This window comes from Sus scrofa, chromosome 1 (genome assembly GCF_054392235.1).
Source record: "Sus scrofa isolate SSC_HxYL_T2T_F1_AM1 chromosome 1, Sscrofa_HxYL_maternal_Yorkshire_Landrace_v2.0, whole genome shotgun sequence".
NCBI classification, from domain to species: domain Eukaryota; kingdom Metazoa; phylum Chordata; class Mammalia; order Artiodactyla; family Suidae; genus Sus; species Sus scrofa.
The window spans coordinates 139,864,086-139,891,971 of NC_139383.1; the positions used below are offsets into that span (position 1 = coordinate 139,864,086).

The 27,886-nt window shown below is 45.9% G+C and overlaps 1 protein-coding gene across 3 annotated transcripts; it reads left to right on the forward strand.

Moving 5' to 3' along the window:
* Nucleotides 1-10,004: 10,004 nt before the first annotated feature.
* RMDN3 (regulator of microtubule dynamics 3) lies at nucleotides 10,005-27,240 on the forward strand. 3 transcript variants are annotated; one of them, XM_003121593.5, is made up of 13 exons: nucleotides 10,005-10,260; nucleotides 10,421-10,608; nucleotides 13,262-13,454; nucleotides 14,020-14,163; nucleotides 19,485-19,773; nucleotides 20,544-20,646; nucleotides 23,478-23,538; nucleotides 25,027-25,102; nucleotides 25,261-25,338; nucleotides 25,552-25,650; nucleotides 25,938-25,991; nucleotides 26,094-26,174; nucleotides 26,490-27,240. In XM_003121593.5, the coding sequence occupies exons 2-13, from the start codon at nucleotides 10,428-10,430 to the stop codon at nucleotides 26,541-26,543; spliced, it is 1,413 nt and encodes a 470-aa protein (XP_003121641.3). In that variant the 5' UTR covers nucleotides 10,005-10,260; nucleotides 10,421-10,427; the 3' UTR covers nucleotides 26,544-27,240. The 3 variants fall into 3 exon arrangements, with proteins under 3 accessions (XP_003121641.3, XP_005659803.3, XP_084830498.1); XM_005659746.4 differs by having other exon boundaries at nucleotides 10,005-10,064; XM_084974372.1 differs by having other exon boundaries at nucleotides 10,005-10,608.
* The last annotated feature ends 646 nt before the right edge of the window (nucleotides 27,241-27,886 follow it).

Sequence of the window (27,886 nt, forward strand, 5' to 3'; positions counted from 1 at the left end):
TTTGGGGGAAAAAAAATTTCCTCACACAAGCCACCAAAGAGAGAGCAGCGAGTTTAACTCCCGTTTCCACCCCCTCATCTGGATGTATCAAAATCTGACAGCTCAATTTTTTTTTTTTTTTTTTTTTTTTTGCTTTTTTGCCTTTTTAAGGCCGCACCTGCAGCATATGGAGATTCCCAGGCTAGGGGTCTAATCGGAGCTGTAGCCATTGGCCTACGCCAGAGCCACAGCAACGCCAAATCGGAGCTCCGTCTGCAACCCACACCACAGCTCATGGCAACGCTGGATCCTTAACCCACTGAGCAAGGCCAGAGATGGAACCACAACCTCATGATTCCTAGTCGGATTCGCTTCCGCTGCACCACGACAGGAACTCTGGACAGAGCAACATTCTTTATCTGCCTCGTTGTGATTGGTTCTCTAAAAAGCAAAGCCAAATGAAGACAGGCTGTAACCTTCCCTCCCAGGCCCCTGAAAAATCTTCATATCACCGAAGGACACTCATAGGGCATGCTCAGAACTTTCAGCACAGTGATGGATGTGAAGAGAGGTACAAGGAAAATGGAAAATTGTGATCCTAAAGGATCCTTACTGTTTATTATCCTCTACTCTCTAACCCTATTATCTACCTCCAAGACCAACAGTTTAGCTAGAAAGAAAAGACATGTTTGTGCTCAAAAAAGGATTTGGTAAACTGACAAATGATCAATGCCCAGGACATATAGAGAATGCATGCCAATTAGAAAAAGATAAATGAGTAGAAGAAACATGGGCAAGTGACTCCAGTAGGCACTTTTCAAAAGAGAGAGTGGAAATGACCAACAAACATATAACATGATGTTCAATATCATTAGAAATCCCAGAAATGCCAGTTAAACCCCAATGAGATACTGCTTTACAGATTTCCCAAAAGATAAGAAATCAAAATTTGTAAGCATCATATATTGGGTGAAGATGTCTAACAACTGAAACATTGTTGGGGGGATTCTCTTGTGGTGCAGCAGGTTAAGGATCTGGCATTTTCATGGCAGCAGCTCAGGTCACGGCTGTGGTGCAGTTTCCATTCCTGGCCCAGGAAATTCCATTTGCCTCAGGCATGCCGCTTCTGCCCTCCCTGCCAAAAAAAGAAAAGAAATATTACTGTTAGGATTGCAAATTGTTATAGACTGATACAATCACCTTGGAAAACAAATTGGCATCACCTAATAAAGTTTAAGATATGCGTCACTGTGACCTACCAAACCTCTCCTAGATAAACCTAGGAAAACTCACTGACCACAGCACTGTTTGTAATTAGCAAAAAACCCTGGAAATAGTCTTTATGGCCATCAGAAGTGGAATAAGGTTTTTTGTCTTTATATATATATACATATATATATTTTTTTTTTTTTTTTTTTTTTTGTCTTTTTAGGGCTGCACCTGAGGCATATGGATGTTCCCAGGCTAGGGGTCTATCGGAGCTGTAGTCGCCAGCCTACGCCAGAGCCACAGCAATGCGGGACCCAGTGGTATCCGAGACCTACACCACAGCTCATAGCAATGCCAGATCCTTAACCCACTGAGCAAGGCCAGGGATCAAACCTGAAACCTCATGGTAACTAGTTGGGCTCATTAACCACTGAGCCACTGCAAGAATTCCTCCTCTTTTTTCTTTGGCTGCACCCACAGCTTGCAGAAGTTCCAGGGCCAGGGATTGCACCTCTGCCACAGCAGTGGCAACACCAGACCCTTAACCTGCTGTGCCACCAGGGAATTCCTAGAGTAAATTTTTGGTTGATTCTTACAATAAAAACTATAGCAATGAAAATGCTGAATGAAACAGTGAATCTTGGAAAAATACAGAATCTGTTTACCTCAAGTTCACAAACTTGCAAAATTAAGTGGTAGATGGTTTTGAGATAAAAACATATACTCAAATTATAAAGGAAAGAAAATGATAAATGTAACATTTAGAGTAATGGTTATCTCTGAAAGAGATGGGATGGAGACAGGCAGTGTTCTTAAAAGACAAAATCAATGTTCTCTTTCATACACTAGGACAAGGGAGCAAAGGATTATGAATGCACTCCTTTTTTTTTTTTTCTTTTTTGGCCACTCCATGGCATATGGAGTTCCCCAGGCCAGGATCAGATCTGAGCCTCAGCTGGGCAACACTGGATCCTTTAACCCACTGCACCAGGCAGGGGATCCTATGCTATGCATCCTGTGCTGAAGAGAGAGACATCACCGATCTCGTTGTGCCACAGGGAAAACTCCTGTACTCAATTTTTATGCACATATTATAAATATTCTTTTGTAGGAGTTCCCATTGATGTGCAGCAGAAACGAATCCCACTAGGAAACATGAGGTTGCAGGTTCAATCCCTGGCCTCGCTCAGGGAGTTGAGGATCTCGTGCTGCTGTGAGCTGTGGTGTGGGTCGCAGACACCGTTCATATCTGATGTTGCTGTGGCTGTGGTGTAGGCTGGAGGCTGTAGATTTGACCCCTAGCCTGGGAACCTCCATATGCCACAGGTGCGGCCCTGGAAAGCAAAAAATAAGTAAGTAAATAAATAAATATTCTTTTGTAGCCATTAGGTATTTTATAAGATTTTTTTTTTCTTTTTTAGTGTCAAGTACCTTAGAGGTTAGACACAAGAGGTAAGGCCATCATAAAGGCATATGCTGTCTCTCTTAAAAGAGCCAGGCACATGAGGCTCTCATGTTCTAGGCAGAGAGCAGGACAGGGGCTCAGGGTCTACTCTGCTCTCTTCTCTCAGGCTGGGCTGTGGATGGGTGGGGAATAGACATGAGGGCAGTGCCTATCTCAGACTGCCAGGGATTTATTACATTTGCAAGACAGGTCTGCAGATGCAGTATAAGATAGGGTGCTCCATGCAGAATCACCCACCCCGTTACTGATTGCCCTGGCAGATTCATGCCCTCCAGATAACATTTTTAATATCCAGCAGGAAATGAATTCCCCCCCTCGGTCTTCCCATTTGGTCTCACCTCTCGCCACGTTCGGTTTATCTGGCAGATCTTCTCTGTAAAAAGAGAGGAAATTGTTCTTCTACAACTCAGCTTTTCATTGTGAAAGTGAACTGTGCCCACAGGGTTAACTTTAACAAAGGCTTGTGACTAGCAGGAATTCTTTTTTAAAAAAATCTTTTTGGAGTTCCCATCGTGGTGCAGCGGAAACGAATCCGACTAGGAACCATGAGGTTTAGGGTTCCATCCCTGGCCTCGCTCAGTGGGGTAAGGATCAGGCGTTGCCATGAGCTGTGGTGTAGTTCGCAGATGCGGCTTGGATCTGGTGTTTCTGTGTCTCTGTCGTAGGCCAGCAGCTACAGCTCCAATTTGACCCCTAGCCTGGGAACCTCCATATGCCACGGGTGCGGCCCTAAAAAGACAAAAGAAAAAAAAGATCTTTTTTAGGTAGAGTTGATTTACAATGTTCCATCAATTTCTGCTATACAGCAAAGTGAACCCAGGTACACATACATTCTTTTTCTCATATTATCCTCCATCATGTTCCATCACAAGTGATTGGATATAGTTCCCTATGCTGTACAGCAGAATCTCATTGCTTGTCCACTCCAAATGCAATAGTTTGCATCTACTAACCCCAAACTCCCAGTCCATCCCACTCCCTCCCCCTACCTGTTGGAAACCATAAGTCTGTTCTCCATGTCTGTGAGTTTATTGCTTTTCTGTAGATGGGTTCATTTGTGCCATACATTAGGTTCCAGATATAAGCGATATCATATGGTATTTGTCTTTCTCTTTCTGACTTACTTCACTTAGTGTGAGAAGTTAAGTTCCATCCATGTTGCTGCAAATGGCATTTTTTGTTCTTTTTTATTTTTAATTTAAATTTAATTTTATTTTATTGCTTTTTAAGGCCGAACCCATGGCGTATGGAGGTTCCCAGGCTAGGGGTCTAATCAGAGTTACAGCTGCTGGCCCATGCCACAGCCACAGCAACGCCAGATCTGTGGCCTACACCAAAGCTCATGGCAATGCTGGATCCTTAACCTGCTGAGAGAGGCCAGGGATTGAACCTGTAACCTCATGGTTCCTAGTCAGATTCATTTCCGCTGCACCACGATGGGAACTCCCATTTTTTTTTATGGTTGAGTAGTATTCCATTGTAGATATGTACCACATCTTCTTAATCCATTCTCTCTCGATGGACATATGTGTTGTTTCCATGTCTTGGTTATTGTGAATAGTGCTGCAATGAATATAGGGGGTGCATGTATTTTTTGTTGTGAGCCACATGAGAAGTCCAAAGGGGTGCATGTATTCATTGAATGAAAGTTTTGTCTGGATATATGCCCAGGAATGGGATTGCTGGAACATATTGTAATTCTATATTTAGTCTCTTGAGGTACCTCCATAGTGTTTTCCATAGTGGTTGTACTAATTTACATCCCACCAACAGTGTAGGAGGGTTCCCTTTCTCCACACCCTCTCCAGCATTTGTTATTTGTAGACTTTTTTTTTTTTTTTTTTTTGTCTTTTTAGGGCTGCACCCTCAGCACATGGAGATTCTCAGGCTAAGCATTGAGTCGGAGCTATAGCTGCTGGCCTATGCCACAGCCACAGTAATGTGAGATCTGAGCTGCATCTTTGACCTACACCACAGGTCATGGCCACACCAGATCCTTAACCCAATGAGCAAGGCCAAGGATCAAACCTTCATCCTTATGGAAGCTAGTCAGATTCGTTTCTGCTGAGCCACGATGGGAACTCCTATTTGTAGGCTTATTAATAATAGCCTTTCTGACCTGTGTGAGGTGGTACCTCATTGTAGTTTTGATTGGTATTTCTCTAATAATTAGTGATGTTGAGCATTTTTTCATGTGCCTATTGGCCATCCATGTGTCTTCTTTGGAGAAATGTCTATTCAGGTCTTCTGCCCATTTTTCAATTGGTTTTTTTGCTGTTGAGTTTATGAGTTGTTTGTATATTTTGGAGATTAAGCCCTTGTTGGTTGACATAAGAAACATTTGTATGGTTGATTTCAGAGAATATTTTGCCTATGTTCTCTTCTAGGAGTTTGATGGTGTCTTGTCTGATGTTTAAGTCTTTAAGCCATTTTGAATTTATTTTTGTGCATGGTGTGAGGGTGTGTTCCAGTTTCATTGATTTACATGCAGCTGTCCAGTTTCCCAGTACCACTTGCTGAAGAGACTGTTTTTTTCTCCTTTTATATTCTTGCCTCCTTTGTCGAAGATTAATAGAACATAGGTGTCTGTGTTTATTTCTGGGTTCTCTGTTCTGTTCCATTGGCCTGTATGTCTGTTTTTGTACAGTACCACACTGCCTTTTTTTTTTTTTTTGTCTTTTTGCCTTTTCTAGGGCCGCTCTCGCAACATATGGAGATTCCCAGGCTAGGGGTCTAATCGGAGCTGTAGCCACCAGCCCATGCCAGAGCCACAGCAACTCGGGATCTGAGCTGCATCTGCAACCTACACCACAGCTTATGGCTACGCCGGATCCTTAACCCACTGAGCAAGGCCAGGGACTGAACCTGCAACCTTGTGGTTCCTAGTCGGATTCGTTAACCACTGTGCCACGATAGGAACTCCAGTACCACATTGTCTTGATTACTATGTTTTGTAATATTGTATGAAGTCTAGGAGAGTTATGCCTCCTGATTGATTTTTTTTTTTTTGAGAATTCTCGAGCCTGTTTTACAAAACAACAGATAAGACAACAGCTTGTTAACACCCCTCTGCTTGTAAACTGCCTCCACTGATTAAGCTAGCTTTAGTTTGTTTGTTTTTTTTCCTTTCTTTAATTGCATACCCTCCAAGCATCATATAGCCTAGGTAACATATCAGAAGACTCATTAGTCACCTCTATAGATAACACCTCTGAAGTATGAGACGCTATTGTAATGGGGGGCTTATGTTGTTTTTTAGGAAATTGGAGTCATCTCTTGATCAGTTCAAGCTGGCTAAGACTGGTTGAGTCCACTGGCCCTAAAAGTGAGCCTGTACAGGTGTCCAGTGAACCACCTTTTGACCTAAGAGTGCCAAAACTTCACCTCAGACCATGCTAAGAACCTCCATTTTTGAACATGCATCCTATGAAGAAGCATATAATCCAGATATGCCTGTGCAGAATATTGTTTACCTCCCCTTCTCCTCCCACCAGTCACCTTTCCCCATGCTTAAGACCACTCTGCTTCTTTAAAAAGGAATATATGGGGAGCTCCCGTCGTGGCTCAGTGGTTAACGAATCGAACTAGGAACCCTGAAGTTGCGGGTTCGATCCCTGGCCTTGCTCAGTGGGTTAAGGATCTGGCATTGCCATGAGCTGTGGTGTAGGTTGCAAACACAGCTCGGATCCCAAGTTGCTGTGGCTCCGGTGGCTGCAGCTCTGATTCGATCCCTAGCCTAGGAACCTCCATACGCCGCGGGAGCGGCCCAAGAAATGGCAAAAAAAAAAAAAAGACATAAAAAGGAATATATGTGTATATAACATATTAAATGTATCTCTATATATATACACACGTATATGTGTATGTGTATGTATGTGTATATGCCACACCCATAGCACGCGAAAGTTCCTGGACCAGGGATAGATCCCATACCACAACAATAACCAGGGCCACGGCAGAGACAAAGAGGTAGATAAGCTACTGAGCCATCAAGGAACTCCCAAGACAACCCTGGTTTTTTTTTTCTTTCCCATAAATATCGCAAGCCCCTTGCCTTTAGGGAGGCAGAGCTGAGATTTGTTCTCTTGTCTCCTGGTGTCTCTTGGCTGCCTTGTGAATGTATTCTTTCTGCTGCAAATTTCTGTGTCTTGGCATTTGGCTTGCCATGTGTTGGGCAAACAAGCCTGGTTTTGTAACAAAAGCATTGTCAGTGTGACCGGGTCTGGATATTGGTCATTCTTTATTCCTTCCTTCCTCCATTCAGCTTTTATGGACAGCTTTTGCTTTAAGGCTGTGCTAGTCATGAATCAGGCATGAATCCTATTCTGGAAGAGTGAGCAGTCCAATGGCCTAGACAGACTAGAATGCAAATAATCATGGAACCAATTGTTGCCTCAAAAGCAAAGAAAGATAAAAAAAAAATATTAATTCCACCAAGCAGGTGGTCAGGGAAGTTTTCCTAGAGGAAATGAGTTTTCATTCCCACCAAAGTAAATATTTTTTCTTTTTCTTTTTTCTTTGTCTTTTCCTTTTTTTTTTTTCTTTTTTTTTTTCTTTTTAGGGTCACACCCGTGGCATATGGAGGTTCCCAGGCTAGGGATCAAATCCGAGCTACAGCCATTGGCCTACACCACAGCCACAGCAACATAGGATCTGAGCCGCGTCTGCAACCTACACCAGAGCTCATGGCAACGCCGCATCCTTAACCCACTGAGCGAGGCCAGGGATCGAACCCTGCAACCTCACTGTTACTAGTTGGATTCATTTCCGCTGCGCCATGACAGGAACTCCAATATTTTTTCTTTTTTTTTTTAAATTTTTTTTTGTCTTTTTGCCCTTTCTAGGGCCACTCCTGTGGCATGTGGAGGTTACCAGGCTAGGGGTCTAATCAGATCTGTAGCCACCGGAGCCACAGCAACTTGGGATCCGAGCCTCATATGCAACCTACAGCACAGCTCACGGCAATGCCGGATCCTTAACCCACTGAGCAAGGCCAGGGATCGAACCCACAACCTCATGGTTCCTAGTTAGATTCATTAACCACTGCACCACGACGGGAACTCTGAATATTTTTTCTTATTAAAAAGAAATATATACTTACTTCAGTAACTTGAGGAAAAAATACGGAAAAGATATAAAAAACATTATTTTCTTACCACCAATAAAGTTACCCTTAGTGTATCTCAAGAGGTTCTAATTAAACCAAATCCTTAAGCGGTAGTAGGAGGTATTGGTGAAGTTCTATTCCTTAGTATTCCTTAGGCTGTGAGATGGGTACACCTCGCTTTTAAATGATTCTTTACTTTTTTTGTTACTTTTTATGGCTGCTAGGGGTCCAATTGGAGCTGTAGCTGCCTACATCACAGCCACAACAAGCCAGATCCCAGCCAAGTCCGTTACCTACACCACAGCTCATGTTCAGGGCAATGCAGACACCTTAACCTACTGAATAAGGCCAAGAATCAAATCTTATACTCATGGATACTAGTCGGATTCACGACCACTAAACCATGATGGGAACTCATCAAAGGTACTTTTATATGTGTAAAATACCTCACGATTTAAAAGTAAATCAATGTAATATCTAGTCAAGGATTTGGAGAGGGCTGGTCCAGATATTTCAACCCCCACTGAATTATAATTTAACTCTTAAGGAATGTGGACAACTGTATTTTCCATAGTCCATAAAATCGTGTCTTAGTCTCTAAAATTACAAGTTGCATACAATCACAGGAGTAAAATGGAATTATAAAAGAGACCATGGGCCAGAGTTTCCGTCGTGGCTCAATGGTTAACGAATCCAACTAGGAACCATGAGGTTGTGGGTTCGGTCCCTGGCCTTGCTCAGTGGATTAAGAATCTGGTGTTGCTGTGAGCTGTGGTGTAAGTTGTAAACGCGGCTCGGATCCTGAGTTGCTGTGGCTCTGGCGAAGGCCGGTGGCTACAACTCTAATTCGACCCCTAGCCTGGGAACCTCCATATGCCACAGGAGCGGCCCAAGAAATGGCAAAAAGAAAAAAAAAAAAAAAAAAAAAGAGAGAGAGAGAGAGACCATGGGCCACAGGTGGGTTAAGAGAAAAAAAAGATTAACAGAAATTAGAATAAAAACAAACCTGAAATGCTATCTGAACAATCAGAGACCATCTCCAGTTTCAGTCTCACCCAAATGTTAAAAAATATTATCATTAGGAGTTCCTTTGTGGTGCAGCAAGTTAAGGATCCCACTTTGTCACTGCAGGGACATTGCTATGGCATGGTTTCCATCCCTGGCCCAGGAACTTTCACATGCCAGGGTGTGGCCAAAAAAATTAAAAAGTAATTAGAGGAATTAATTTTATTTACATTTTGAAAATGAAAAAAGTTTGTAATAATCCTGTCCCTGATTAATGTAATAAAGTCAGCGCAAGGTTTAAGATTTTTATGTTTTTGTATACATGGGGGTATATTTGTTTTTCTTTTTTTGGCTACACACCCCACCCCTCCCCCTGTGTTGAAATTCCTCAGCCAGGAATCAGCTTGCCTCACTGCTCTGCCACTCCCTATCCTTTAACCCACTGTGCCACAGGGGACTTCCAGGTGTAAGATTTTTGTTAATGCTGGGGTATGGTTCTATAAGTTTTTAGGTGTCAGATGGCAGAAGCTGACTCTGGAGTGTCAGGGACCTCTTGTGGATAATCAACAATCTATCTGTTCTAATTTGAAGGTCCAAAGGCACTATTGTCTAATGCTTAGTAAATGGTTTGAGCAAAAAGGCATAAACTGGAGTTTCTGATGTGGCGCAACTGGATTGGCGGCTTCGGGAGCCCTGGGCCACAAGGTTCCATCCTGGCAGGCACAGTGAGTGAAGGATTCAAGGCTCAGGTACACAACTGCAGCTAGGATCTGAACTCTGGCCTGGGAACTGCATATGCCTGTGGGGTGGCCAAAAAAGAAAAAAAAGCATAAACAAATTAAGCTGCAATCAAATAAAGTCTGAGTTATGACCGAGATTTAAGGAAAGGGGGCATTTTCCAGGTGTTGAAAGGGTCACTGTAGACAGAAAGAGTAGATGCAAAGGTAGTGTGAATATGCGGAGCATATTCAGAGAACACTAAGTCATCTGGTGTGACTGGAGGGAAATGGAACCCCAGCTGGACAGACGATGCGGGTTACTGCGAGAGCATCCAGCCCAGGGAGTTTCCCAGCTCTCCTCCTTTTCTTGATTTCTAGGTTCCACTTTCCCGCTCTCTGCTGGCTCCGCCCCTTTAGAAGTGCCCATGGCCCCGCCCCGTGAAGAAGCCTCGGTTGTCATCTCACCGCGCCTTCCTATAGGCTCGCGGGGATGATGGTTGACGCCGTTTGATGACGTCACGGTCATTGACAGCGCGAGGCTGCTGCCGCTGCCACAGTGGAAAGCGGCGGCGTAAAGAGGGTGAGACCCTGAGCTGAACTCCTGACAGTCCAGGGCTCCTTCAGAGGGCGCGGCCCGGAGACCAGGAGTTTGCAGCCAAGGCGGCGGGTTTGCGGTCTGCAGTGTCGTGAGGCTGGGGGAGGCGTTTGGAGGCCCAGCAACCTGACGCTGAAATCAGTCAGGCGGCGTGTTGGAGGGGAGGCTGCCTCCAGGCTGGGTGAGCGGCGCCGGGGCTAGCGGAAACCTTAGGGAAGGGGGGATGGGAGCTCAGGGAAATCATCTCCACGGGTTCGGCGTTGGGAATGGATGGACCACACTCACGAATCTCTCTCCCCCACTCCCGCCTGCTTGCTCCTGCTGGCTCACGCGGGCTGCAGGTGCAGCATGTCTAGTCTGGGGGCCTTGGGTGGCGCCCGCGCCGGGCTAGGACTGTTGCTGGGCACCGCCGCGGGCCTTGGATTCCTGTGTGCCCTTTACAGTCAGCGGTGGAAAAGGACCCGGCGCCACGGCCAGAGCCAGTCAAACTCCCTGGACTATACGCAGACTTCAGAGCCTGGACGCCACGGTAGGAGCTGGTCCTTTAAGGCCGTGCGCAGTGGCTGCTGAGGGATGGGTCTGGGGTCGGGGCTGCCTTTAGCAGAACCCGTGGGACAGGATAACTGAGAAAGGAGTAGGGGGGTGAGGGCGGTGCCCGAGAGTTTCACTTTTGGGGAAAGTTTATTGAAAAGGAAAAGCAGTCTTCTATGTCTGTAGTCTTTCCCTTGTAATCCCAGGAGAGTGTGTGTGTATGTGTGTGTGTGTGTGTGTGTATATATATATATATATATACATATATATATATATATATATGTATGTATGTTCTGGTCACAGTAGTTCTTTGTATATATTAAAGGCACTTGCTTAATGTGGATGAGATGTTTAATAAGCAAAGGAATAGTCCAAAAGAAGGCCAAAGGAAAAACTAATCTTATAGGAATTAAAATTTTTGAGGCATTTGTATTAAATTAGGTGTTAAAATTTGAAAGCACTTTGGAGACTATCTAGTCCAAGTTCTTTTAATCCTTCTTATGAGGAAGTACAGATTGAAAAAGCTTGGAGTTCCCACTGTGGCACAGTGGGTTAAGAACCTGCTGGGTCACTGAGGAGGTATGGGCTCAATACCCAGTGCCTTAGATTAAAGGATCTGACCTTGCTGCAGCTGGGCTGTAGGTCGCAGCTGGAGCTCAAGTTCACTCCCTGCCCCAGGAACTTCCATATGCCACATGTGCAGACATAAAATTAAAGGGAAAAAAAGAAAAGGATTGTGTGGGAGCACAGTCTTTAAGGCATTAGCCTGCTGTGGCCCCATTTGCCTGGCAAAGCAATAAAGCTATCTTTTTTTCCTTCACCTCCCCCCCAAAAAAAGATTGTGTAACTTTCTTGAGGTTGTCACAGAGCAAGTTAAGTTCAGGATTGGGCCTGGTCACCTGGTCCTGTGGACTTGCCATACCATGGAGCTGGGAGTGCACTTACTTCAGCTGAAGCAGAATGTGGCTGACAGCCAATCATAGCTGAAATGGGTAATGTTTTCAGTTTCATAAAGCTTTCATGTTAGTTAACTCATTACAGTAGAGCATCTAGGGCTGGCTTAAATCACTCCCCTCATGATTGCATGATAGAGAAGCATTCAAATCATCTCACCCTGTGTTAATGGGAACGAGTGGTTTCTCCTCTTACCAAATGCCAGAAGGTTTGCAAGAGGAGTCTTCAAAGACTTCTTTTGCAATCACCTTAGATTGCAATTGTTTGTCAGCATTTTATAGCCTGGTGATAACCTAGAATTGCAAGTGTGCTTATCTTTCCTTTCTTTTCCTTGTATTGTTTGTAATTTCTTAGCAGTAGTCATTCTTCTATGGAGGTTGGGTGAAAGTGGCCACATTCCCAGGGAGCTTTCTCCCCCCCCCCCACCAGGGATCTTTCTTGCCTTACATAGTGGAACATTGTTGGGTGTGTATTGTAACCTGGCCTAGATTGTTACTGGATCTCCTTTAACAGCTTTATGCTTGCTTAGACTGTGGGTCCTGCCTTCCTGGTTTCCTTTCTGTTTTACATTTTCCAGTCCATTTGCCTTAGGGAGCTATCAGTTTTCCAGCATTTACTGTTAGAGCTAGAGCTCAATTCAGGGCTTGGCAATGGTGTTTCACCATGGGGTTTGAATGGGCTTTTTCCGGTGTACCTTTTCTTTCAGTAGCTGCCCCTTTTCTCTTTGCCCCTCTCTGATGATACTAAATGAAGTTCTTAAGAGGAGCTCAGAATTTTCTTTGCTCTTCTTTGTGAAATGAAAGATCAGAATTTGAGTGAGCTCAGTTTTAGTTTTGCTCTGTGGTTTGTATTGACTGACTGGGATTTGGGGATGATATAGGCAGGTAAAGGTTTTTTATTTCACTCTAGCAAGGTCACTGTCCTGCCTTCTAGGTACCACACTCTTGCAAGCATTTTACAGTATCTGCCATGGTCTGCAGTACTGCTGAGGGGCTCTGGTGTGTAAGGTTTTTGGAAGAGAGGGCACTTGTTTAGAGATGTGACCTTTATTTATTTATTTTTTTCCTGGATATCCTGAAACTAAAACAACGTATTTAAAAAAAAAAAAAAAAAAAAAGAGTTCCCGTCGTGGCTCAGCGGAAACGAATCTGACTAGGAACCATGAGGTTACGGGTTCAATCTCTGGCTTTGCTCAGTGGGTTGAGGATCCAGCGTTGCCATGAGCTGAGGTGTAAGTCGCAGACGCAGCTCGGATCTGGCACTGCTGTGGCTGTGGTATAGGCCGGCAGCTACAGCTCCGATTGGACCCCTGGCCTGGGAACCTCCATATGCCGTGGGTGCGGCCCTAAAAAGACAAAAAAAAAAACCAAAAAACAAAAAAACAAAAAACCACATTGTTCTCTGACCATCAGAGGTCTTTGTAGGAGTTCTCCTGTGGCACAGAGGGTTAAGGATCTGGAATTGTCACTGCAGTGGTTTGGGTCCCTGCTTCAGCACAAGTTCAGTCCCTGGCCAGGAAACTTACATAGGCCTCGGGTGCAGCCAAAAAAAAAAAAAAAAAGAAAGAAAGAAAGAAAAAAAAAAGGCTTTGTAAATTGAACTCCAGTCAGAAGCAAGTATTCTTGAATTCTGGGTGCAAGATCTTTTCCTCTCTATCCCATGGACATCATCACAGTCTCCTGTCTTCCTTCCTCCAGTGAGGCCCTTGAGGGCTGTCCCAGGTGAGGCTGGCGATGCTGCAGTGCTGTCCACTCTTCCACGAGCAGGGCAGGAGGAGGTACTGGACCGCCTGGAGTTTGTGCTGACCAGCCTGGTGGCGCTGCGGCGGGAGGTGGAGGAGCTGAGGAGCAGCCTGCAGGGGATTGCTGGGCAGATTGTGGGGGAGGTCCGGTGAGTAATGCAGCCTCCTCTCCTGCCTTGCCTTGCCCCCAACACCCCAAATTTTCCCTGCCTTTCCAACTTTTTCGGCCTTTGCTTTCTGTCTCTAAGGAGGAAACCAGTTTTGGTTTTGTTTTTGTTTTGCCACGTCTGTGGCATATGGAAGTTCCTGGGCCAGGGGTCGAAGCTGAGCCGCAGCTGTGATCTGTGCCACAGCTGTGGCAACACTGGATCCTTAAGCCACACAGCAGGAACTCCCAAAGCCAGTTTTATAGCTTCTCACCTAATTGGCAGGGCGGCCATATGCGTGATTCCTTGCCTTCCACAAGTTCTTGCTGCCTGTGGGCCCTCATGGCCTGTTGTAGCAGTGGAAATGCTTCGTTCTGACTAATCTGGTCTGCCATACGGCTGGGTCTAGGGAGCTGCTCTCCTTGCTGTCCTGCGGAGAGAGACCCAGGATTTTCTCCACTCTTGGCCCTTTAATGAGCAGCAGTTGTAAGAGGCTCCCTCCTGGTTAGGAGGAAGGCAGGCTGGATGGGGCCCAATGGTACCCTCTAGAAAGAGGCCTGCTTTTCAGATCCCACATTGAAGAGAACCAGAAAGTGGCTCGTCGGCGAAGGTTCCTGTTTTCCCGGGAGAGGAGTGACTCCACTGGCTCCAGCTCTGTCTACTTCACAGCCACCTCGGGGACCACATTCACAGATGCAGAGAGCGAAGGGGGGTGAGTCATCTCTCCTGGAGACAGTTGTGGCTTCAGCTAGGTTACATTTTGTAAAAGTAAGGTTTATAATGGAAAATTCATACCAAGCTGCTGTAAATAATTTTTGGAATTAAGTAAGGGTGTAAATAAATGAAATATAGGATAGTTGAAATAAGAAAAACCATCCACCTTACATCATCCAGTCAAAAGGATTTCCATTTGTTAATAGCAGTTCGTGCCTGCATCTCTTATTTACTCTGAGTAGGTTTGTTTTTTACGTAGTTATTATTATCTTTTATTTTTGTTCTCCTGTAACACTGGTTGGGTGTTTTCCTGTGTTATCACAAGGACTTGGTAAGCTGTGTTCTGTGACTGCGTTTCCTTCACTGAGTGGCTGAGCCAGGCTCACGGAGCTTCACAGATGAGCAGTGACTGACCTGAGTAATAATTGGAGGCCCAGCAGGTGTGACCTTACTGGGAGACAGGGCTGCAGGCAGGAGTTTGGTGGACAGCCTCCAAACCTGGTCAGGCTTTGGGATTCTAAAGCAATAGTCCCACTTTGAATCTCTGGTCCCAAGGCTGGAGTCTGAATGACATTTTTGCTGCGGAGCCCGATGCTCTCAGTGGCAGCCTCTGCCCTTATCTGCTTCAAGGTCCAGTCATCCACGTGGCCTGTGTGAGGTCTAGAGGCTGATCTCTCCTTGCTGGCCTCTGCTAACCTTTCTTCCACCTCGAGGAAAAGACTAAGTAAACAGGCAAGCCTCTCTTGGGTCAGAATGACTGATTTAGCTGTAAACACACATGGCAACTGGAAGCTAGAACCATCCGTTGAGGATGATCTTTGCGGCATGACCCTCTTTAGCTGAAACACTTTATTATATTAGCTATCATTTATTCTTCCTCTGTGACAGACACTGGGCAAAGCACTTTGGGGAATTTCCTCACTTAGTCCTCACTAGGAGCCTATGAAGTAGGTGTTGTTCTCAGACGGAGACTTGAGGCTTTGTTTGATGCATGCTCGCCCCAGGGGTATAGCTCCTACGATCAGGCTCAGCCAGGCTCCTCTCCCATCTGAGGGATGGCTTGGTGGTCAGGGCACAGAATGGCTTCCACAGGAAGACATGTTGCCTGCCCAGAGCAGTACAGCCTGTTCTGTTTAGTACCTCTTACTCAGAAATTTCAGCCTTGTTTTCGTGTTTGAAGGATTGTATTCTCCTGCCTCTCATTTGCTTTTCTAATGAAAGAGTAGTATTACTGTCTTTTTCCATGTCACTGCCATTGGGCATCTGTGCTGAATTTGATTATTGCTCAGGTGGCTCTTGATACACCTGTAGTCTTGTAGAGAGGTTAGTCCTCCCTTATGACTGCAGTCGCCTGGGTTGTCTGATCCCTATTATCTGTGTTCTCAAGGGCACATGGAAGTGTCCCTTTTCTATTCAATTTACCTAGTACCTCTGGGCTGACACACGCTTCCAGAGGGCTGCGGTGGAGGGGACAACAGTGAAATGAGTAATGGACACATCTGGAGTTCCCTGGTGGCTTAGCAGGTTAAGGATCTGGTGTTGACACTGTTGTAGCTCTGGTTACTGCTGTGGCGCGGGTTCAATCACTGGGCCAGGAACTTCCACATGCCATGGGCGCAGCCAAAAAAAGGGAATTGACACATCTGGACTGAAAAGAAAGGGTGAAGAAGTTGATAGTGAGCCCTGAGACTTAAGGAACCCCAGGAAGCAGGTCACTTGACATTTGAACTTTTAAGTTCATCTGAGGTATCGTTGATTTGCAATGTTGTGATCATTTCTTCTGTACAACAGTGATTCAATTATACATATATACACACCCATTCTTTGACATTTGAACTGTATGAGAGTGTATAACGGAAGAAGAGAGGTCACAGCTCTGCCTAAGACTAGGATATAGAACTCAAAGCCCTCAATAATGGTTTTAAGAAATTGTACAAACTTCTGGGGGCAGTAAGAACCAGGGAAGCCTGTGGGTGCTTCATGGCTTGGGGTGCTCACTGGGGCCATAAAGGGTAGGGCAGGGCTTCCGACTATCCATAGAGGAGTGAGATGAAGAATGGCTTTCTTTTTTGTTGTTTGTTGTTGTTGTTTTGCCTACACCTGAGACATGTAGAAATTCCCTGGCCAGGGATTGAACCTGCACCACAGCAGCAACCCAAGCCACTGCACTGACAATGCTGGCTCCTTAACCTGCTGTGCCACAAGGCAACTCCAAAGGGTGGCTCTCTTAATTACAGCTTCCGAAGGCTCAGCCTCACGACCCATCATCCTGTGGCACGTGGAAGCTGACGGTGGGTGTGGTGCAAGACTCTGGTTTAGCTGGCTTCTATCTGGAGCAGTGGCCATGGTCAGTGCCATATAGGTCAAGGGAGAATTCTGGGAGGAATTTGAGTACGTGGGCAGTACGTGGGTCCCAGAGAAGGAATGCTTTGAGGGATGAAAGGATAAGACAATGTGATGGGTGACTCTACTCTGCTGACAGCCCTCTTTCGTCCAAATAAAATAGCACCTTTGAGCTCCCAGGGGATTGACTGAATGTGTCAGAGTCAGAGTCCCTGGGTGCGTCTGTGAGCTTGTTCCTAGAGCATTGTACCAAACAAAGCTTTAGTCCCCTGGCAAAACCCAACTTGCCCTAAAACACCAGCTCCTTTGCCAGCATCCCAGCCAAGAGCAATTGCCTGCAGCCTCATCAACACTCCTTTATCACCTCATTATGCTTGGTCTTATCTTTGCCACCACTGAGTCTCTCAGGGTCAGCGTTCATGCCTGGTTGTCTTTGAATGCCTCAGCTCAGCACCTCTAAAGGGGCTTAGGAGTTGAAAGAAAGAAACAAAGAAACTTAATTGCTAAGAGGGGGTGTGTGTGTAACTGAGTCCTTGATCACTGACTTGGAGGCTCTCCTGTCCTCAAGGAGGACAGTTGGGCAGCTCTGGCCTCCCTTGCTTCAAGGGAGCCTCAGGTCCCAGCCCACAGGAGGAAGTGTGCCCCGCCCGAGTGCACAGGTCCAAAGGGCCTTTTCAAAGGTCCCTGCCTGTTCCTGACTCATCTCAAAAGCTGCCAGGCATGTGAAATAAAAGGGCCGCCCCTTTTTCTCTGGTGGATTTCTCTTGAGGTTGGTGGTCCAGGAAATGTGAGAATGCGGTGAGTGTCAAGACAGGAGCCCTTGTCACTCTGGCACATGATAAATCTCTTCTCAAGCCCTGGAACCCTTGGGCCTGATGGCAGCACTCACTCAGCAGGTGTTTGCCTGCCCACTGCATGTCAGGCAGCGGGGTTGCCGACTAGTGAGGCAGAGCTCCTTGAAATGGGGCTTAGGTGCAATAAAAGGCTTCCTCATGCCAGCCTTTCTAGAGCCTCCTTGCCTCACAGGGTGACCAGCTCTCACTCTGGCTGGCAGCAAGGCCCCTCCCGACCTCTCCTTTTCCTTGTCCACCTGAGCTCCCTGGCCTTTAGAAAGATCACAGTGTTGTAGCACTTTCTCCTGGCTCAGCTCCCTGGAGAAACTGTGCTGATGCCAGGGCTCTAGCAGGAATAAGTGGGGTTCCTCACTGGGAGTGTCCTGATTTGCCGAGGCAGCCTTCAGCTGAGCAGGGAAGGGTGTCTCCCCTTCTTTCTGCAAGAGAAGGTGATGACACTCAGGCTCCCACCCTAAATAACCCATTTACCCATTTTGCCTTTGGGCCTGGCTGGGCTGAGTAGGGCAGTGGTGGACTCTGATTTGACTTTCTCTCTTGCAGCAGCTTATTGTCCAAGCCTCAAATCGGTAGGGAGTCTCTCTAGGCTGCCCATGTGTGGTCTTGCTCATCACCACTCAGGCTGGTTGTGAAATCTGACACCACTTTTCCTTATACCTTTATAGTTTTTACTGCAAATTGCTGGAGGAGAGAGATACTTAGATAACCTCTTAAAAAGCAAGGTTAGGAAGGTTTTAAATACCTTGCAAGTTCCTATAGTGGATGTTCTTGGAGCTCCATAGTTAAATGAGTCTGAAAGCTCCTCTATAGAGAAACCGCATGGATGGATCAGGCACCAGGTCTGGTTGCTCACTTGCTACTTGCCATCTCTGGCTTTCTGGATGATGACAGCACTTTGGCCTATGGCATTCAACCCCGGACTGTGGGCTGCCTTATAGATTACCTCATCTCTGCTTTAGGTCTGCCTTGCTTCACCCCAAGGGATCCTACCCCTTCATTCCAGGATGGAGGGAAACTTATCCCTAAATGATCCAAAGATCTTCCCTGTGCTTTAGAACCTTCTGGCTCTGACAGAACCTACTTTTCCTTCACTCAGTCTCGAGGGCTCTTTGGTGTCTGGTTGTGATCCCCTGGAAGCCTTACCTTTTGCTCTGCTCAGTTTTTGTCTGATTCAGTTGCTCATTAGGGAAAACACCATAATTAGCTGCTGGTGGAGGAGGCCAAGATCCAGGAGACACTTGGCTTCCTCTTCGGTGGATGCATCAGGGTTGGGCTCCCCAGGAGACACCTGGCTCTCAGTGGCCTCACAGACACCTTCCTAAGGGGTTCTGTCTGCATCTTCCTCCTTTTCTGTTTCCAGCTGCAAAGTTCCCCTCTCTGTCCGACTTCCTCAGCAAGTTCCCAAAATTTCCAAGGGCTCCTCCTATTGTGGTTTCGATTTGGTTGCTAACTTGGGATAGAGGTATACATTGAATTGAGAAAGAAAATGTGGGTATCTATGGGCGCCCATGGCCACGGAGGCTGGCACCCACCCATGTTGGCTGGCAGGTGCATTTGGCTGATAAAACAAAAATGATTGACAAACCCTTAGCCTGGTGAGCCATCTAGTTCAGATCAGCTCTACCTACATCTTAAGGTTGTTATCTTAAATTCTTCTTTATTCATAAGAATATATATATGTGTGTGTGTGTGTGTGTGTGTATATATATATATATATATATATATATATATACACTCACTAAAGCAATCATATATGACACTAAAATATGGGGGGGGGGAATTAACTCCTTTACCCTGAGATCTGCTGACATTTTGGTACATGTCTTTCTAGGTGTTCTTTTTCTGTTCTCTGGCAGACTTGGTAGCTAAGCAGGGGATCCTCATATTGGCCTCTGTCACAGGGCCCCCAGCTGGTCTCTCTTCCCCTTCCAGATCATATTTCCCATAGGAACCTTTCTCTCAAGGACTAATTCCTGCCCCTAAATGGGGAGAATGGTTCTTTCTTGGTGCTTGGCACAACAGTGCCATGGAAAGTGCCTCTTTGTGGGTGGAGCCCAGACCCTAGGGGCTCTGAGGCTAAATAAGCCCTTCCCTTGACCCTGTCACTTACATTTCTCTGCCACAGTTACACAACAGCCAACGCTGAGTCAGACTACGAGCGGGACTCTGAAAGGGAGAGTGATGATGACGGGGAAGATGAAGTGAGCTGTGAGACTGTGAAGATGGGGAGAAGGGATTCTCTGGACCTCGAAGTAGAGGTGGCTTTGGGGCCGGCGCCTGGAGCCCTGGAGGCTGGAGGTTCCCCTGGCCTGGAACATGTGCTACCCCTCCTGCAGCAGGCGGACGAGCTGCACCAGGGCGATGAGCAGGGCAAGCGTGAGGGCTTCCAGCTGCTGCTCAAAAACAAGCTTGTGGTGAGGCTCCAGATGCCTGTCTGCCCTCCCTCCCCGCTGCTAACCCCCAGCCAATGAAGCAGGTCACTGTGTCACTGACCCTGCAAGGTGATGTGTCAGGAAGGGAAATGAGGGCGGGATGGCGAGTTTTGCATCTGCCTCTCGGGGTTGTACATCCTCTGCCAAGGAGGCCACACACCACCCCTAGGGGCCTGTGTGCTGCTGCCCCAGAGCATCCTTCCCTGCCACCACCAGGACTGCCAGCTGCCTCCTGTAGAGCTGCTGCAAAAGAGCTCCCTCTCTCTCCAATGGAGAACTGTTGAAAGAACTGGAAGGTTTTCGTCCTTTTATTTCTCTTGAGGCAGAGCCAAAGCTGCCTGGCCCATCTGAAGTTCTCATCACAAGTGACAAAGTGTGTAGGTCACCCAGCCACAGCTCCCTTTTCCTCAGGTTCACCGCTAGAATTTATCGCCATAAATGCCCCCAAAGTTAGAGTCTTTCCTTTTCTTGGGCATTCTCACAACTTTTTGTCAGCAAGACTCCTCTTACTGTGCCTCATTAAGTTGGAGTTGACCTTTCCTCCGTACAGTATTAGGGGGCCAGAATGCCCTCAGTCTGGGGGTTGTGCAATCTAGACTAGAGATGATGTCATCAGCTAATTGCAGGTGAGAAGTCACATAGGGCTGGATATCGGTGTTTGTAGCACACTCAGATGTAGGGTATGGGGAGGCCAAAACCCCAATTCTCTGTAGCTGAGCGAAGGAGGCCTCATTCTTCTGTTTGGTTTGCAGCATGGAAGCCGGCAGGACTTCCTCTGGCGCCTGGCCCGGGCCTACAGTGACATGTGTGAGCTTGCTGAGGAGGCGAGTGAGAAGAAGTCCCATGCCCTCAGTGGTGAGTGTGGACAGGTTCCCATGGGAAGGCGACTGATTCTGGGGGTGAGCCAGCCCATTGTCTTACAGCCCAGGGGAACTGCCAAGATGCAGGCTGTCGGGGCTCAGCTGCTAGGGACAGACTGGCTCCCGAGGACCCACTTCCTCGGGAGATGGAGAGCAGCCTCTGCATTTCTGCACATCGTGGTGCTTGAGTAACACAAGTGTATATGACTTTAGAAGTAAAGCTGACCTGTTAAGTGCACAGGTCCACTTACGTGTGGGTTTTTTTCAAGAGGAAACACTACATTACTAGTCTTGAGGTTGGTTGGAACCCAGGATACAAAGGGCTAAGTTACATGTAGATTTTTGACTGCGGTGCCTTAACCCCTGTGTTGCTCAAGGGTCAATTGTGGTTGTATCACAAGTTTTGGCGCTCATTTCTCAATTACAAAGGGCAAAACCTTTCCTAACCTGAGGTTTTTTTGCTGCTGCTTTTAGGAATCTGGGTTCAGTCATGGAGCCTGCATGGCAGGTGTTTAGGAATATAATGAGTGGAGTGTGTTTGCTGAGCACCCGGAAGGAGCAGTTTGGAAGCATACTGCTAGCTTCGAAGTCCCTGGGGTCTGGTTGGCAACTCTATAGTCAGAATCTGTACACAGGGGTATAGGGTGCATCTGACTTGTGCCAGGTTCAGGGCGCATCTTCTCAGTCAAGAGGTTGTTGAGAATCCTGGGATTTTTAAAGCGAGACTGGTTTTGTGGGGAAGATGATGTGTACTGCCTAGTTACACATCCTTTGAGTCAGGTACCATCAATGGACTTCCAGATTTTGTGATTCAGTTATTCAGAGTAACTGAACTATCTCAAGTAGATTTGTCTGGTTTCCCACTTTTGTAAGTACAGCCTTGCAAACACTGAATTTTTGATAACATAGAATCTGACAGTACCTCAAAGTCATTGTTCTAAACAGTAGATTTCTGCCAATATGGAAAGAACAGGTCGGTTGTGTTCAATGTTTGATATAGACCTTCAGAAAACCCCCTGGAAGTTTTAACAAAAGGGGCTTGTTTAATTACTACTTCCTTCTTTTCAAAACAGTTTCTGCTTCCCCTCCTCCATTTCAGGTGAGGATTCTGATCAGCCTTTGGGGGTGATTTTTGGATTCTTGGCCGCAACAAACTTTCCTTTCCCTTTTGATCGCCTCTTAATAGTAACAGCCAGTGTGAACCCTGAAAAAGTAGTGGGGCAGTGGGTCAAAAAGGAATGGCTGCAGCCAGCACTGGTCCCAAGCTTAGCACCCTGGGACAGATTTGTTCCTGCTAGAGGTCAGGTGACTATGGAGTGGCACTGAAGGCTCTGCTCTGGGATTCTGGCTTTTTTAGGACCATCCTTGCTAGATCTATATGTCTTCATTTTGTTTTGGCTCCAGAAGCTGGACCACTAGGAGGCAGTAGGAACCAGTTGCCTCATTCTTCACCTTTATTTTCCTAGTGAGATAGTGCTTTGAAGGAGGCAGAGAGAAGTCCCCTAAGAGACAGTGTCCCTCAGTGATGGGGCTGTATGGGTTTTCTGCTTAGAGGAATGTAGGGTTCTCATCCACTGTCGTTAACCACCTCAACACATTACTTTTGTTCCATTCTATGGTCTCTTCCAAGGCTTCTCCATTAAAAATTTTTAAATAAACTTTATTAAAAATTTTAAATTGAAGTATAGTTGATTTATGTTTCTAGTGTACAGCCAAGAGTTTCAGTTATATATATACAGATATGTGTACATATATGTCTGTGTGTATATAGATAGATAGATAGACATGTAAAGTCTATCTTTTTATCTTTTTTGTTTTGGCCATGCCCATAGCATGTGGAAATTCCTGGGCCAGGGATTGAACCTGTGCCACAGCAGTGACCCAAGCCACTGTAGTGACAATATCAGTTCCTTAACTTGCTGTTTCACAGGAGAACTATATTTATTTTTCAGATTCTTTCCCATTTTAGGAAAAGATACTACATGATATTGGATATGGTTCCCTGTGCTATAGTAGGTCCTTAGTGTTTATTTTATATATGGTAGTCTGTATCTGTTACTCCAAGATTTCAGATTTATCCTCCCTCCCCCTTTCCCTTTGGTAACTTTAAGTTGTGAGTCTGTTTCTGCTTTGTAAATAAATTCATTTTGCAGTGTGCTCTTTTCTCTAGAGTATAGACGGGATAGACTCATCTCGAGGGCTGTAGCTCCCTTGATGTTATAGGGGACCTCTGTCAAGAGCCTGCATGGGTTTAGGCTTTGATTTGTTAGTTTTGGTGCCTGGAAAACTGGGGTAAGACTGCGTGAGAGTCATCTTTGGTCAGACCTCAGTCCATTTGGCTCTGCTGAGGAGTTCTGGCCTAGAGCCATGATTAATGTTCCTAGATTATGGATCCTCTTGGGAATTTGATCAAAGCTATGGATCCTTTACCCAATAAAATGCCCACTTACCTAGAATTATACACAACTTCAAAGGGATTCATGGACAGCCTGAAGCCTATCCACAGACCCCAAATCACTAACCCTCCAGGGAAATGGTTTACTGGGGACAGTTTCTGATTGCTTTTGAGTCCTTTTATATTTGAAATGCTTTGAGCATTTCAGGTGGGTGTTATAAGGTAACTGGAGCAGCTGATGACAAGGTTGAAACAGAAGTCGTCCCTGAGAAGCTGTTTGAAGCTCTTGATTCTGCTCACATGCACACCTATTTACAATTCCACCTTGGGTGGGGACTGGTGAGAGCTGGAGCAGTCATTCTTTCACAGCCTTTCCTGTGGAAGGGTGCGTGGGAGCCCTTTGTTAACTCTGGATCCCCTCTGTCCTACAGGAAAAGAAGCAGCGGAGGCCGCCCTGGAGAAGGGGGATGAGAATGCTGAAAGTCACCAGTGGTAATAACACCCTGCAGGGGAGAGCCAGCATGGGTTAGAGTGGAGGAGAGCCCTTTCTTTTCTCTGCCTTGACCAGAGGGGCCAGGAGAGGGAGCTCAGACATTTATTTCCATATGTCCCATCCTACCCAAGCTAGAGACCCAGGGGTTTTCTTTGGGAAGTGTCTTGAAGGTGAGACGAGGGAGAGTAAGTAGTACAGCTTTCTGTTGCGGCGTGGAGAAATGAGTAGCTTTGTTAGTCACCCTACAAAACTTGTGGGTTCTTGGTTCCTCAGGGAGGCTGGGACATTTGCAGCTCCCCTCCTCACAAGCTCTTCATTCCTCTAGCTTCTATCCCTGGCTGGTGATGGACTCTGGCTTCTTCACTTGGCTTGCGTGAAGAAAAGTAGATGTGAGCTCACCCCCGGAAGTTTAGTAGTCAATTTATTAGTTTACAAAAACATCAGCCCTGTTTGTGGTCTCATGAGGCAATAGTTCTGCCAGCTTGCATGGGTCAGAACCAAACTGTGTCCAAGGGCCTGGTTCTAGCACCTCAGAGTTTTAGTGACAGTATTCCTTTCCCACCTCCCTGCTTGCTTCCCATAACTGCCTTCAGATCATGAGCTGAGAGAGGCTGCTTCTCTATCTATTGCTGAAGACTTTGTCTCTGTAGTGGCTCTCTCAGAAGCCAGGTCACTGTTACTTGGGTATCACAGATGCTGTTTTCCTTGAGGCTCCTGGGCTCCCAAGAATGGAAATAGACTTCCGGCTTTCTTAGCTACTTTTGGGGAACTAAAAGTGGATATGTGCTTCTGGAATATACTTGGATATTTAGTAAATACACGAAAAAGCAACTTGGGCCTTTCGATACTTACTTGTCAACTGTGCTTCTAAAAACAGTGTTAGAGGGGGGTCAGGTAATAAGACCTTTGTTTCTGAAGGCAGAAGATGGGAAGCTGGCTGGCTTTGTTCCCCTGAGAGGGAGGAAGTGGAGGAGAGAGCTGAAATCGGAAGCCTTTTTTTCCCTCTGCTGCTTTTGGTTCCCAAGCTAACATTAGAAATTCCTAGAGTATCCCATTCCAAAATAGCTTCCCAAGGCTAACGAGACCTTCTTTTATTGTCTATTCAGGAGACAAAAAACAATATGCTCAGGTCTCATACACTTTGATGCTGATTTTTAGATACCTGCTTAAGTTCTTATGACAGCTGTGGCTATGCTCATTATGAGGGGATATCTGGAGATTTGCGACCTTGCTTAAATACTGTGAAAGACTCACCTTTTCTGTACCTAGTGTACTTTGGAGAACTGTGAGCCTACCACTGTATTTGCTAAAGCATATGAATTGGGACCACAGGTCTATGAGAAGAGGAATTGTATACAGATGGAAATGTTATTTTCAGCTCTGGATGTGGGCACAGGGGCAGTGCAATGAGGGCATGGGTGGGAAGCCTATTCCTGGCAGGGATGGTACTTAGTCCTTGGCCTGAGCTTGCTGCTGCTTCCCCCTAGGTATGCAGTGCTTTGTGGTCAGCTGGCTGAGCATGAGAGCATCCAGAAGCGCATCCAGAGTGGCTTTAGCTTCAAGGTGAGGAAAGGGTTCTCCTCCTTCCCTGGTGCTGATCTAGACCAGATTCCCTGCTCCATCCTACCTCCTTGAGAAGGGTGTTCCTACAGCTTCTGTGGCTTGCTCCTCTTCCCTTAATAACTCTTGAATATGATCTTCGTTTATATTTCCCCCCTCAGGAACATGTGGACAAAGCCATTGCTCTCCAGCCAGAAAATCCCATGACTCACTTTCTCCTTGGCAGGTGGTGCTACCAGGTGAGCCAAATTCCAGGGTTTAACATGAGGGCCCTAAAAGTCCTGAGACACTGATCACCTTGGAGGATCACCTGGTCTGGCTTATGTGTCATTTCCTCCAAACAGTCAAGTTAGTGGTGATTGGATCCACTCCTATTTGCTTTCCATAAAGAACATTCAGTGTTCCTAAAGATACTTAAGTTTTTTTGGTAATACCTTGATCTTTTGTGGCAGGTCTCTCACCTGAGCTGGCTAGAAAAAAAGACTGCTACAGCCTTGTCTGAAAGCCCTCTCAGTGCCACCGTGCAGGACGCCCTCCAGAGCTTCCTAAAGGTATCGGGAAAGGAAGGGAGTGGTGGACAGCAGCCAGAAAGGCCAGAGCGACTTTGTTTTCCCTAAGGACATTTTGGGAGGGGTTTCTGGTAGAGGGCAGGTTTATGTGTGCTTGTTCTACAGGAAAATTAGCACTACCAAAGAGCTTAAAAAAAAAAAAAAAAAAGCAGATTCCCAGACTCACTGAATCAGTCTCCAGGTTGGGCACTGGACCTCTCTATTTAACCAACTCTAGTCTGATTTCGACTTTGGGAACCCTTTACTAAAATGCCTTCTCCCATCTCTAGGCCGAAGAACTGAAACCAGGATTTTCCAAAGCAGGAAGGATATATATTTCCAAGGTAAACTTGCCTGCCTGAATTCCTGAAAGTGTACATACATACTCTTCCCCTTCTAGTTCCTGGTGGCATTTGTGCCAGGTTTTCACTGTTGTCTCTTTTCAGTGCTACAGAGAACTAGGGAAAAACCCTGAAGCAAAACAGTGGGTGAAGCTGGCCCTGGAGCTGCCAGATGTCACTAAAGAGGTAATAAATACTTCAGAGCTTTTCTAACACTGGGATCCTTCACTGAGCCATTGTGTGACCTTCTCAGGAAAGAATATTGTATCTTGAGGTCGTCTTTCCCTCCAAGAGGGTGCACTTCCGCATGTGGGCTTTCTTATACATCCCACATAGGAGAGGGGACAGATTTCATAGGCTTCAAGCTATCCTGGGAAAGTAGGAAAAAAAGACTATGATAACAGCTCAGAAAGGAAGCAAAGGGCCCATTCTCAGGCACCAGAGGTGTGGGAAATGTTGGTTTAGATTCTGAGTCCTAGTCTTATTCTCTTGTCTTCCTAGGATTCAGCTTTCCAAAAGGACCTGGAAGAATTGGAAGTAATTTTAGGAGAATAATCACATTTCAGTGGCCTTCATGACTTGAGAGGGAGGAAAAAAAGAAAATCAAGTCTTTTTTCCCAGAGACCTTGCTTAGATCAGGAAACTTAACAAGACTGGTTAAGGGAGTATCCTGACTCCTGGGTCTGCCTGCTACCTGCAACCATTCCCCAATTTCTCCCTACTGTCCACTGGTTAATTTATTCTAATCCCTTATCCAATCTGAAACTGGGGAAGTACTTGAGGCCTGGGTTTTCTGTCGTTCTCTCACTAAAGTGAATTCTTGAAAAATCAAGGCTAGTATAATATCTGCCCTAGGCCTGAGTGTGGGTAGAGCACTGAAGACTGCCTTCCACCTGCTGGTGAGGTGGATGAATGTTAAAGAGCTATAGGAACAAAACACAGAACTTGTACTCTCTAATCGTTTTCACTGATTAATAATATTCAATACCAAAGTATATAGTCCTAAGATTACTCCCTAACCTGCCAGAATAAAAGCGTCAGGGCAGGCCATGGGTATTGCCTCTTTTTACCTATCATGTGGATTCTAACTATATTCCTGGGCCAAGGGCTGGACCACCTAACTTCCAGAGTCCTGGCAGCTTTTGGAATGAAAGAAATACATAAGATTTATGAGATTGTTAAAGTGATGATCTGAGGAGTTGCCTGGAATATATTTTGGTACAAAATTGAAATAAACCAAATTTAACTAGAAGTGATTATATTCTTTTTTCCATGCTTGTTATCAGCTACTTTCTCTCTCTCTCTCTCTTTTTTTGCATTTTAAGGGCTGAACTTGTGGCATATGGAAGTTCCCAGGCTAGGGGTCAAATCAGAGCTGCAGCTGCTACCCTATGCCACAGCCACGTGGGATCTGAACTGTGTCTGCAACCTACCACAGTTCACGGCAATGCTGGATCCTTTACCCTGCTGAATGAGGCCAGGGATCAAAGCTGCATCCTCATGGATACGAGTTGGGTTTGTTACTAAGCAACAGTGGGAACTCCCTCAGCTACTTACTCTTGCTTGCTTCTTCCATAACTGTTTCCCACTACACAGGCTATTGCAGAAAAATAGCACCAAATAGCTTAGAATAAGCTCTTTGGTTATTGCTACTTCCAGAGAAAATTTTAGTTACATGTAAACACAGGTAAGAGCTTATTTTTAGTCTAACAAGGGCCTGTACCAACTAAGCAGGTATACCCTGGTCCTCTTAGGACCAATAGCACAAAGTCTAAGAAAAGACCTAAGAGGTATATTCTGTTCTTTAAAGTGAGGGAACAGAACTGTTTTTAAAACAAAGCTGCATTAGGTTGTGTCATCCTATCTCCCTACAAACAGGAGGATTAACACAGGCAACA

Coding starts and splice junctions, on each gene's coding strand:
- RMDN3 (XM_084974372.1), top strand. CDS start 10,350: ATGGACCACACTCACGAATCTCTCTCCCCCACTCCCGCCTGCTTGCTC. Junction 10,609..13,261: donor TTCAGAGCCTGGACGCCACG/GTAGGAGCTGGT, acceptor TCCTTCCTCCAG/TGAGGCCCTTGAGGGCTGTC. Junction 25,992..26,093: donor GAAGGATATATATTTCCAAG/GTAAACTTGCCT, acceptor GTCTCTTTTCAG/TGCTACAGAGAACTAGGGAA.